The sequence below is a fragment of the Myotis yumanensis genome, unplaced genomic scaffold, assembly GCF_028538775.1.
Source record: "Myotis yumanensis isolate MYYU_CA2020_CCGP unplaced genomic scaffold, mMyoYum1.0.hap1 SCAF_16, whole genome shotgun sequence".
Taxonomy (NCBI): domain Eukaryota; kingdom Metazoa; phylum Chordata; class Mammalia; order Chiroptera; family Vespertilionidae; genus Myotis; species Myotis yumanensis.
This window is the reverse complement of record NW_027223767.1, coordinates 44,961,571-44,973,857: the sequence shown is the minus strand read 5'-3', so window position 1 is coordinate 44,973,857 and position 12,287 is coordinate 44,961,571. Positions and strand designations below refer to the sequence as shown.

The window sequence follows — 12,287 nt, the reverse complement described above, 5'->3', positions numbered from 1 at the left end:
CCAGGAGTGGAGCCAGAGGTCCCTCCCCGGGAAAGGAGGGGTGAAGAAGACAGGTGGCATCTGCCTGAGGGCCACATGGGAGCTTGTGTGAGGGGGGCAGCGAGGCGGAGTCCTCCTTTTTGTTTTGTTTTTTGTTAATCCTCACCTGAGGATATTTTCCCATTGATTTTTAGAGAGAGTGGAAGAGAGGAGGAGAGACCGAGAGAAACATCGATGTGACAGAGATACTTCGATTGCCTGCCTCCCGCACACACCCCAACTGGGGCTGGAGACCGAGCCTGCAACCGAGGTACACGCTCTTGACTAGAATTGAACCTGAGACCCTTCAGTCCGGGGACCGATGCTCTTTCCACTGAGCCCAACTGGCTAGGGCTGAGTTCTTTTTTTTATTATTTTATTTATTAATTTATTTTTTCTTTATTGATTAAGGTATTCCATATGTGTCCTTATCCCCCCGTTGCCCCCCCACCTCCCCACTCATGCCCTCATCCCCCTGTTGTCTGTGTCCATTGGTTAGGCTTCTATGCATTCATACAAGTCCTTTGGTTGATCTCTCCCCCTTACCCTGAGTCCTCCTTTTTGACCCTGCCTGTCTCTACAGGTGTTAGTTACTGTTGCTCTTTGAGTCATTGCCTGGCATCTGGGTAACTGGTTCTGGTTAGATCACTCTCGTATCCCTAACACAGCCATAGCCATTGCCTGCTGGCACTTGATTGGTACCACCCATATTCTATTTATTCCAAACTCACTGAATTGCATGGCCTAGTGTGCCTTGTTCTGCGCCATTCCCTGGCCCATACTCACCTAATCAACTAGAATATATATCAGTTAGAGATAAAGCTATACATACGCCAGCTGCTCCCTGTGTTCAAAAGGAGAAAAGGGTATCTTACCTTTGGCCTTCCCGGCCTCCAGCTCAGCCATAATGTGGCTTATCTAAAGGTCTGATAGGTGGGGCACCTAGCTCTACCCAGCTTTCCAGCTCCTTTCAATTCCCTTCTTATAGCTTCCTCAGACACAGTGGCCAGGAATTACGCAGAGATCTTACAAAGGGGATTCTCACAACCTCCGTTTCTGGTGAGTAGTTGAGGACAGAGGAGAGGTGGGTGGCACCTGACATGGGCCTGTAGCCCCTGGGCACACTGCCTTTCTAGACACCCAGAAGAATTCCTAGGTTGGGAGTGAGTTGAGAGTTGGACACCATGATGGGGGCAGGGACAGGAAAGAAAGCATGGGTGAGCAGGTGCCTGGCCAGCCAGAGGGACTTAAGGGAAGGTGGTCAGAGGAAAGATGGGGAAGTGGAGCCCTGGCCCCAGGAGGGAAGCCAAGGAGCCTGAGGAAAGGGAAAGAGATCTTAAAAGAAGGGAGTTGTTGATGGAAGGGGAGAGAGTAAGAAGGATTTAGAGATAAGAGAGCCCTGATGTGTTGGGGACAAAGAGCTGCTGCTGAAGAGAAACGGGGAGGGAGCAGCTGTGTCAGACTGGACTGGTGACGAGCCTGTGGGGGGTCCCACAGAGCGGTACAGGGGCCAACTTTAGACCAGGAGAGGATGAAGGGGAGAGTGGGTGCGGGGAGATGCCCCAGATGGAACTGCGGAATTCATTTTAGTTTATCCAGTGTAAGGGGACCCTTCAGAAGGTGACCTGAAACTGAGGAGAGAGGACCTGGAGGTGGGCTGGTCAGGGCGCCCAGCTCCAAGCCACTCTTGCACTCAATCCCCTCTCTTTTATTTCCTTCTGAGGCCGACTTGTTGGGAAATGGTTAGTAGAGGCACCCATGTAACTGCCTTGCAGAGCATAGCAAGGGAGGGAGGCCCAGGAGTCAGAACCAAAGGAAGAAGTAATCATTTGCCCCTCATTCCTTTCTGGGTCCTCTGCTTATCAACACTGGGGAGAGTCTAGGGGATGGAGGGCCTGCCTTCCCACCCCTCAAGGTCCCTCTGGGCAAGGGGACAGCTATGCTGAGAGATGCAGAAAACAGGTCCTAGTTTCCATTTGGGGCAATCACTGCTCCATCCTTCCTCCAGGAGGATTCCATGAGGGGCAGAAACAGGGAAGGCAAATAATCCCAAGTCCTGGTTGTCCTGGAACCTTTGGATCTTCCTTGACCCCAACCTGCCTAAGGTAGATTAAAAAACCTGAGCTAATATCTCCCAAACTGAAATTGGCTTCCTTTTCCCAGTTGGTCCAGGCACAATGCCCAGCGTATTTAAGACAATCACAAGAGCTGTGGTCCAGGAGTTGGATGCTGGAGGCGATATGATTGAAGTCAGAAGCGTCCTTGATGCTGACAAGTTTCATTGTTTCTGTCTGGTGATGGGGATGAACACACGCCTTTGCTACAGAACAGACCTCACCCTAGAGGACATACTGGAGAATGACAAGGGTGAAGGGCAGTGTGATGAGCTGGATTCTGGGCTTCCCGGTCATTATGAGGTACAGGAGAGATGGCCAGCCAGGAAACTTTGCCCCCTCTTACTGCGCCCCACCCTCAACTCCCCACTGCCAGCAACCAAGTCAACCAGTCAACAGAAACATTGTAGAATTTGTATGAACACACCCACACACCTCAGTTTAAGAAATGCACAGAAGAGTTGCATGGGAGATGGGAATGGGGAAGTGGAAATTTATTTTTCTTTAAAAAAATATTTTTATTGATTTCAGAGAGGAAGGGAGAAGAGAGAGATAAACATCAACGATGAGAGAGAATCATTGATTGGCTGCCTCCTGTGCACCCCACACTGGGGATCAAGCCCACAACCCGGGCATGTACCCTGACTGGGAATTGAACTTTGACCACCTAATGTATAGGTTGACGCTCAACCACTGAGTCACACCAGCCGGGCGGAAACTTATTTTTCTTGGAAACTATTCCTAAATAGTCTTTCTTTCCCAATTTTCCCTTTGTAAATAATTTGTTTTAAAATTAGCTGATGTCTTCTCATGTGCTTATATGTTTATCACTTAAGTGGGTACATAAATGGAGGTCATTTGCTTAGTGGTTAAGAAAACACGCAGGCTTCAGAGCTGGGGACATGTGGTTTCTAAGCCTGGCTCCACCACTTACCAGCTGGGTGACCTCTGAACAAGTTTGTTTTCTCATCTGTCAACTTGAGCAAGACTGTTGCAAAAATCCAATGAGATAAATTACGTAAATCATTTATCACAGTGCCTGCACAGAGGAACACTCAAAGTTCACCAAGTCATTCTGCTGTGGCGGTCATGATTCTCCCTTCGTGTTCCCCGGAGATCATGACTAAGTAGCTGGTGAGCAGAACTCACCAAGGGCTGGAGGGCGCTCCTAGAGGAGTATGTTCCGCCCCCTGCCTCCACACTTAGCTCTTCTTGGGGTTTTCTGGATTTGAGAAGCCCCAGGGTAAGTGTTGTTGAACCCTCACTTGAACACATGACAGTGTCTCACACCTCATGGAGAGGAGTTTTACAGCTCAGACGACTCGAATGTCGCCCATCTGGGTGTCATCCTGAGATGGAAGACAATTCTGACCGTCCCACTGTACAGTTTTAGAGCACCTGCCATGCCAGGCACTGCTGTCACGTGACCCAGAACAGTGTCCAGATTACTTGGAGGTGGCGGCTGTTTTCATATTGGAGTTTACTAAAGCAACCAAGGTGTTTTACCACGATCATAAAAATTTGACTAAGTCAGTTTAACTTCCTTAAAGGGAAAGTCTATCTGTTTGCATAAAACTTTCAGAGGCAGAGGTGAAACTAAACTTTAAAAAAAATCCATAGGAATGAAGTGAATTGGTCATTTGAATTGATTTTTAGCAACTTGGCCTGCTCCCTTTTCAGGTGGGTTATTTTATTTTTTTAACTACATGGTGCCCATGTTGTTGTTAAAGCATGCGTAGGGTTTGTTTGTTTGTTTTTATTATCTAAAGTCCATACTTTATTGAGATTACCTTAATTTACCTAATATCCCTTTCCTGTTCCAGGATCTCATCCAAGATACCACATTACCTTTAGTTGTCATATCTCCTTAGGCTCCTTTTGGCTGTGACAGTGTCTCAGGCTTTCCTTGTTTTTGATGATCTTGACAGTTTTAAGGGCATATTGTAGGATGCCTCTCTATTGGAATTTGTCTGAGGCCTTTTTCTCGTGGTTAGACTGAGATAATAATGGGTTTTGGGAAGGAAGACCATAGAGGTAGAGCTATTCTCCTTACACTATATCAAGGGTATGGACTATCAGATTGACTTTCACTATTGATGTTTACCTTGGTCACCTGGCTGAGGTAGTGTTCATCATGTCTTTTATCCCCCTTTCTATGCTGCACTCTTTGTGTGCATAAGGCTTGCCTTTTCTTTTCTCTCTGATAAAGTACATGCAAACTGTTACATTGCTCAAGAAACAAACGGGTCCTGAGACGTTGGTGTCGCACATACAGGACTGATTCCAGGCACTATTTCCACTTCTGTCATGTCTCACCAGTTCCAAAATGCGTTTTTCTCTGGAAATTCAGAGATCAGTGTGACCTCTATCCTTCTCTTTCCAGGTTCAAAGGCTGCGTTCCAAGCTGTGGATGTGGTAGACTCAACAGGGGAGTCGACAGTGAAATTGCCCAGGGGAATTACAGTCGAAGGGGCCTTCCGAGAGTCCCACAGGCATGACATCACGATGCTGTGGTCCAGGATATCCAGCCACATCTGGATTCCCTCCAGGACAGGTGAGGCTGGAGGTAGGCAGCCGTGGGGAGAAGGAAAAGGAGAAGCCCCAAGGGCATCTGAGTGGGGGCAGCCTCACCCCCTACTCCGCGTACTCCTCCCACCCACTCCTTTACTCTTCTTCTCCACCTTCAGGAAGCTGTCTTGTTTTCCCAGGATCTGGAAATCTTCTTCTGATGCCCTCAATTCACTCACATCCCGGCTGCCCTCCAGGGTGACTGATTTCTCTGGCTTGAACCAAAAGATACTGGTTTCAAGAGGCCGCTCTCCTCTGTTTTCTTATACTGAGTTGCCCAAATCTGTATTTTCTGCTTATTTCAGTCTCTGGGTTTATCACCAGCACTCAGTAAGAGGACAGAGGTGAAACAAATAAAGCACCCCTGTAGGACATTTTCTGCACAGGAAGTGCCACCACCCCACCCCACCTGGGTGGCTCCAAGTGCCACAGAGGTTCTGATAGCTGAGGTGCTTCCAAGGGACTTCAGGGACATCACCAGCCTTCCCCTCAGCAGTTGTTTTGTTGCTGATGGTGGAGTTTTCTTCCTCTGCTGGGCTTGTTGGAAACTGTGGAGCAGCTCAGGAAAGGGGGCCCCATGGCTCTCCTGGGTGAGCCCTCCCTGAATGGATGGATGCCTTTGTTTTTCCTTTTTAATTAAAAAGTGAAAGGCTTACAGTGAAATTTTTCTGATCCTTGGAACTACCTCTCCTTACCATAGTATTATTAAGGAGGAGTCTTTGGAATTTTTCTAAGGGAGCTCAATTTTTTTCTAGAAGGCCTGTTTTTAAAAAATATATTTTTTATTGATTTCAGAGAGGAAAGGAGAAGGAGAGAGAGATAAAAACATTAATGATGAGAGAGAATCATTGATTGTCTGCCTCCTGCATGCCCCACACTGGGGGATCAAGCCTGCAATCCAGGCATGTGCCCTGACCAGGAATTGAACCATGACTTCCTGGTTTAAAAGTTGACGCTCAACCACTGAGTCAAGCCAGCAGGCCAGCCTATTGTTTCTAGGGTGAGGCGAAGTGGTCTGTGCATATAAAGTTGGGGGGCAGAGTATTAGACAGATAGAGTAAGGTCAGAAGAGGCAAGGATGGAGGTCTTCCTTGAGGGTTTTGGGTTATAAATACCAGAAGTTCCACCAGGATGTTTTTTGTCACAGAATGAATTTCCTTATGGAATCAGAGATGCCTCCTGGAGCCTAAGGGTGGACAGTGCGTCCAGGCCCCAGGAATCAGTCTGAGGAGCTGGAGCCCCTTCTCAGAGGAGAGAGTGTTGTGGGCTGGGTAGATGCCTATCTCGGTGCCATGGGAAAGACACATGCTTGACTCATACAGAGGAGGATTTGAATCCCAGCTCTGTACTTATTAGCAGTGTGACCTTGGACAATTCATAACCTGTCTCTGAGCCTCAATTTCCTCATGTGAAAATGGGTACATTTCTGCCCACATCATAGGGTTGTGATGAGGGTGAAATGAATAGCGTGTGAAGGAGCTTGCGGTGCTGGCACGTTCTTCCATAAGTGCTAGTTGAGCTCCCTTCCCACTTTGGCCCCTCTTGCCCCCACAGTGGGCGAAGTGCACTTTAATCTCAAATAGGAACTGGCTGATGGAGAGGGGAAAATGTCCCTGAGAGGTGGGGCCCCTGAAATCCTGAACTCTCACCCCCAACACTCTGTCCAGGAAGCTGAAGAAAAAACTACCCACTTTGTTTTTATCCATGCGGACAAGGGGAGAAGACCCGTATCTGGTGACAGAAACTCTGGAGACAACAAAGAAGGAAACCCTGACAAGTGAACGGTAATTTAAATTTTGGGGCCTGCTGAAGTTTTTCAATCTCAAATATGAACGCAAGGTTAGGGTCCTAGGGGACAGGGCATGGGGGGAGAGCCAGCCTGGGCCCACCCACTGCGGGTGGAGAAATGCCAGCCCAGACTCCAGGCTCTTCAGTTCTTCCTCCAGGCCTCCCTAGTAGACGTGCCTGCTCCGTAGCCTTCTTAGGACTTCCCTCCTTGCCCAAGAAGGTGTGTGTGGCATCACTAAGTTCCTCCCCTGGTATCTCTAGTGATGCCCTGTGTTCATCTGCTTCGTAGCACTTCGCGTGGGTCACCATTGCATGGGGTTTTTTGCTAATTCATTGTCTGCCTCCCTTTCTAAGACATAGGAGGGCGGGAGCCACAGTGCCTGGAACAAAACAGGTCCTCAATGAACATTTGTCGAATGTACAGTGGAAACCACATGAGTTTTGAGGTCAGATGTAGGTTCAAAGTTCAGCTCTGTTAGTTTTTAGCTGTGAAACTGACACACCTACTGACCCTCTCTGAGCCTCAGTTGTCTTGTCTGTAAATGGGGCACGAGATCTCTACCTCCCCCCAGGATTGTTTGGGAGATCAGGCAAGATACCTATGTAAAGCACCTAGGGATCAATTAACATGAGCTCCTTTTTCCTAGCACCAAAGGCAGTGACCATCCCCCCGAAGCTGGTCCTGGGCTATAGAGTAAAGCAGCTTGTCTTCCCCAACATGGAAAGGATGAGTAAGCAAGGCCTGCTGGGGGCAGGTGGGTGGGGAGCTTCACACATGAGTGGAAGGGGGGTTGATTCAGCCTGGAGGGGCCCTGGTGAGCTTGAGGGTGCTCACCAGGAAGGAGGAGGGCAGGTTCAGGGCTGGGGAGAAGGACCGAAGCTCCTTGCTCAGACACCACTGAACCAAGGATCTGCTCCATCATGACACTAATCCAGTGGTTCTCAACCTTCCTAATGCCACAGCCCTTTAATACAGTTCCTCATGTTGTGGGGACCCCCAATTTCATTGTTACAAATGGGACATAATTAAAACATAGTGATTAATCACAAAAACAATATGTAATTATATATGTGTTTTCCGATGGTCTTAGGCGACCCCTGTGGAAGGGTCGAGACCCCCAAAGGGGTCGCGACCCACAGGTTGAGAACCGCTGCACTAATCCTTCCCTAGAGGCTTTAACTCCCATCTCTCTCCCAGTATTTGTTTTTTTGTTTTTTTTGTCGTTAATCCTCACCCAAGGATATTTTTCCATTGATTTTTGGAGAGAGTGAAAGGGGGGAGGAGGGAGGAGAGAGAGAGAGAGAAAGAGAGAGAGAGAAACATTCATGTGTGAGAGACACATCAATTGGTTGCCTCTGCATGTGGGATCGAACCTGCAACCAAGGTATATGCCCTTAACTGGGAATGAAACCCGAGACCCTTTGGTCCTAGGGCTAACACTTAACCACTGAGAAAAACCAGCCAGGGCTGTTTATTTTTTGGGGGGAGGATTGGGGAGTGACTAGAAAGAGGAACTTAGAGAAAACTGGTCTTTCTGATACTTGAACCTCTCTCTCTCTCTCTCTCTCTCTCTCTCTCTCTCTCTCTCTCATTGCTTTAGATATTTGTTTCTCCAGAAAAACAAAATCCTTTCCAGAAGGTGAGTGAGCTTCTGGGCCTCCTGTTCTTTATTCTACATTGGGCAAGGATACTATTTTTAAAAACAGGATAACAAATAACAAATGGCCTGGAAATATAGTTATTAAGACTAAGAATGCAATGGGGACTGTGGTAAGGGCAGGAGAAAAAACGTGCCTGTTGGAGAAGTAGGTTGGATTGCATGTTAGTTTCCAGACTCTGGCAACGTTAGCTTGCTCCGTGTGGGTCAGTGTGCTGGGCCCTGGGGTCACAGCCCTGGGAAGCACTTTTGAATTACATGGCCAGTTCTCACATGATAGCACTGGCCTGGGGAGTCAGATGGCCTTAGGGTCTAGTCCTGGCTCTCTCACTCATTAGCTCTAGAGCCTCCTGAGCCATGGTTATCCTGACTTTAAAATGAATGGGTTAGACCAGAAGATCCCTGTGATTCAGAATGTGGCTTCCTCTGGAATTTCAGAGTCTTTACTGGAGCCCAGAAGAGTTGTACTGCCTGACAGACCTTGGGAAGGGATATTGAGGTCTAGATGTGGTTGAAAATTCAAAAAACTTCCAGAAGTTGTAGAAGTTACAAGTTCAGTCTTGGCAAGGCCTTGCTAGCTCGAAGGAGTGAACCTCTGTCGTTCTATGTGCCATAACAGAAGAGTCGGGAGACAGATCCCAGGCCCTGCTCTGACACATGTTTGCCGAGTACTGACAGCATGCTACACCTTCTCTGGGCTTGTTTCTTTTTCAATCATCTATGCATAGTCCTCTGGCTGCCTATCTCTGAGGATGTGGGAATGGATCTGCAAATATAGTGCTTGTCATTTACACACAGGGAGGAGGACACAGGCTCCCTGGCATGGGCAGTGAGGGCCCAGAGTCCAGGAATGAAAACTTCCATCACTGGGAAGAGAATATCAACAGGGGGCTGGAGGTGACCTAAATACTCTCTGAGAAGACTTTTCCTTTCTTTGCAGAGGAAGATGGTGGTGCTTCTTGTTTAGGTAAGGATGGGAGCCAGCTATGTTCAGGGTGGCTGCACCCTTCCTTCGCCCTTGAGCCCTCTGGCCTCAAGGACTGGAGCTCAGGTGGGGTGGCTGAGTCTGTATGTGTGTGGGTTGGGGGGGAAGGCTTGAGGGGAGAAAGGTAGGTCAGGGCCCAAAGCAGGTTTTAGCATTAGTCTGGGGGTTGCATCTGTCTCCTCTAAACACATTGGTTGTGCATAGACATCACCTAGGGCAGCGGTCTGCAAACTCATTAGTCAGCAGAGCCAAATATCAACAGTACGACGACTGAAATTTCTTTTGAGAGCCAAATTTTTTAAACTTAAACTATATAGGTAGGTACATTGTTATTAACTTAAGTAGGGTACTCCTGAGGCTTAGGAAGAACCACACTCAAGGGGCCAAAGAGCCGCATGTGGCTCACGAGCCACAGTTTGCTGACCACTGACCTAGGGGAACTTTAAAAGTAGTGATGCCTGAGTGCCACCTCCAGAAATTCTGATTTAATTGATCTGGGGGTATGGCCTGGGCATCAGGATTTTTAAAATCACTTCCCAGGTGATTCTCATGTACAGTCAAGCCTAAGAACCTCTGCTGTAACTTCCTCTAAATCCTCACTACTCTTAGTGTGATCTAAAGACTTCACTTTGCAAGGTAAGGACTCAGTAAGCTTTGATTTCTGGGAGGTGGAGAAGAATTGGGGGTTGGTACTAGACTGGGGGTGAGCTGGGGAGATGGAAGTGGGGTCAGCGGGCAGCAATGATGGTGTGTGTTTGGGAAGAAAGGTGCTTCATTTTAACAGGAAAAGATTAGAGGAAGGGAAGATACAGAAGTGTTCTCCAGAAGAAACATAGACGAAGAATAGGGTCTTGGTAATGGAGCTTGTTGGGCTGGGTAGGTTGGGTTCTTAACTGCTGCTTCTATAGGAAAGTCTTTGAACTTGGAGGATTTAAGAAACATGAAGGAGAAGGTGCAGGACACAGTGAGTGGTCCCCAGGATCTGCCTGAAGAGGAGCGAGATGTGCTAAGCTACCTCACTAAGTGCCTCACCATGGACGAGGGGCTGAAGGATCTAGATGAAAAAGTAAGAGACCCAGGAAAGAACTTGGGCAGCGAGAGGGAGAAGGCTAGGTGGAGGGCAGCGGACACACTGCAGGCAATCTGCTTTAGTGGGACTTGTGGTCATCTCCCATCTCCTGGCCATAGGTGTCTAAAGTCCTGACCTCCGGTGAGCTGCAGATGGAGGGCCCAGCAGGTCCTCTCCTGAGTAGCCTTTTTAATGCTGCTGGCATCTTGGTTGAGGCATGCGTAGAAGCCATTCTGGAGTTCCTGGAAGCCTTGAAGGGTGAGGAGGAGTCTGGATGGATGCTGATGTAGAGGACATGCTGAGCAGAGGGGTCTGTGGGGAAACCAAATCTTGGCAGGAGGGTGTTACACAATGCCTTTACCTCTTGTGAGGAGTAAACCATCACATTTCAGAAACTGGCCATCTCCCCAGACCAGGGGTTGAGGGACTGCCCCCTCTTCCTCCCTTGGCACAGTCTCCGACCTCCTGGAGGCTAAGAGGGAAGCAGGAACCACAGCAGGAGCCCAATTGGAAATACTCCCATCTCGCACTCCCAGGAGCTCTCTGGAACCTCTTCTCATGCTTGTCTTGGGTCTGATCAGACACTGAAGCCCTGTCCCACTGTGTGCCTCTCCCTCTTTTTTACCCTCAGAGCTGTCTGAGGAGAAGGAGCTTATGGCTGAGACCCTAAAGAAGGGGACCCTGCCCCTGATGAAGGACCAGGTAAGAGAGTCTGGGCTGAGGGCCAGGCCTTAGTAGAAGTGAAGGCCCATGCTTTCAAGGGACCCAGAAGTCCCAGGATTCTGTCCCTTCTGACTTTGTAGTTCTTTGTCAGCTCATGTCCATCAAGCTGGTTTGTGGCATATAGTTTCTGGGACAATTAGGAATGTGTAAGAGAGGGGTGTGTGTAACTGTTAGTCCCAGGAGGCAGTTGGTACCATCTTAAGTGCCAACCTGATTGGTTAGCAGTACCTGCCACTATGCTGAGAGTATCAGGCTCTACAGGCCCGCAGGAAAGAGGGCCCTGCTGGATGACTGTGTCTGCCATGGGCTCAGGGTTCAGGAGTGTGGCCAAGTATTAGCCATTGCTGGTATATTTCTATGTTTCTAGCTTTTACAGTCTGGTGGGTTTCCTTCTAGGTGGAGTCTATCCTGGAGCAGAACTGGGGTGAGCAGCCCTGTGATGTGCCCTTGAGGCTCTCTATGTCCTCTATGTTGCTGTCTCCATCCTGCTGCAGCTGAGTGAGAAGCCTGCCTCTGTACCTTCCTGTTAGCTCTTTTTTTTTTTTCAATCCTTACCCGAGAATATTTTTTCCATTGATTTCTAGAGAGAGTGGAAGGGAGGGAGGAGGTGAAGAGAGAGAGAGAAACATCAACGTGAGAGACACATTGATTGGTTGCCTCCCGCATGTGCCCATAAGGGGGTTGGGGAACCTGCAACCAAGGTATATGCCCTTGATCAGGAATCGAACCTGAGACCCTTCGGTCTGCAGGCTGATGCACTAACCATTGAGTGAACTTAGCTTTTTAACCATTCTCCCCACACACCTCTGGGTGCTCCCCTCCCAGTCCATCCTCACCCCCCCACCTTCCCCAAGTCACCAGAATGAGGTCTTTAGAACAAGCACCTGGCTCTTCTTCGATACATCCCATTCCCCACATGATAATGTACAAAACCAAACTGGATTGTATGCATAGAATTCTGATTAAAAGTGGAAGATTAATCATATTTATTTCCTCTCCTTCTTGAAACTTCACTTAATGACAGTAAAGCAAGAGAAAAGACATAAACCCACAAGAATAAAAGGAATGAGGCAGCAGGTAAGGGATTTCAACACATCTTTGAAAGCTAGAAAGTCATTAAAGGAGTGCAAGCTGGGAGGTGCAGGGCTGAGGGGTGCCTTTTAGTTCTATTTAATATTTTTTAAGACAATGTAATTAAAAGTAAAAGACATATGCTTGTTATAAAGGATTTCAAATATTTCTCAAAGTCAAAGTTGATCCTCTTTTCCATCTAATATACAACCACTATTCACATTTTGGGGTATGTTAACATTTTTCCTGTGCAACAGCTTTTAAAATGGTAATTTAAACATGAAGCTAGCCCT

The 12,287-nt window shown here is 48.1% G+C and overlaps 1 protein-coding gene across 1 annotated transcript; it reads left to right on the top strand.

Annotated features, from left to right (window-relative positions):
* The first annotated feature begins 2,066 nt into the window (after window positions 1-2,066).
* Window positions 2,067-11,891, top strand: GSDMB (gasdermin B). Its single transcript, XM_070395392.1, is given in 11 exon segments — window positions 2,067-2,435; window positions 3,339-3,375; window positions 4,516-4,653; window positions 4,656-4,686; window positions 6,368-6,477; window positions 7,136-7,219; window positions 9,087-9,113; window positions 10,040-10,197; window positions 10,320-10,458; window positions 10,832-10,902; window positions 11,320-11,891. Coding segments are annotated over 11 exon segments (1,137 nt in total). The 5' UTR covers window positions 2,067-2,195; the 3' UTR covers window positions 11,422-11,891.
* Window positions 11,892-12,287: the final 396 nt, after the last annotated feature.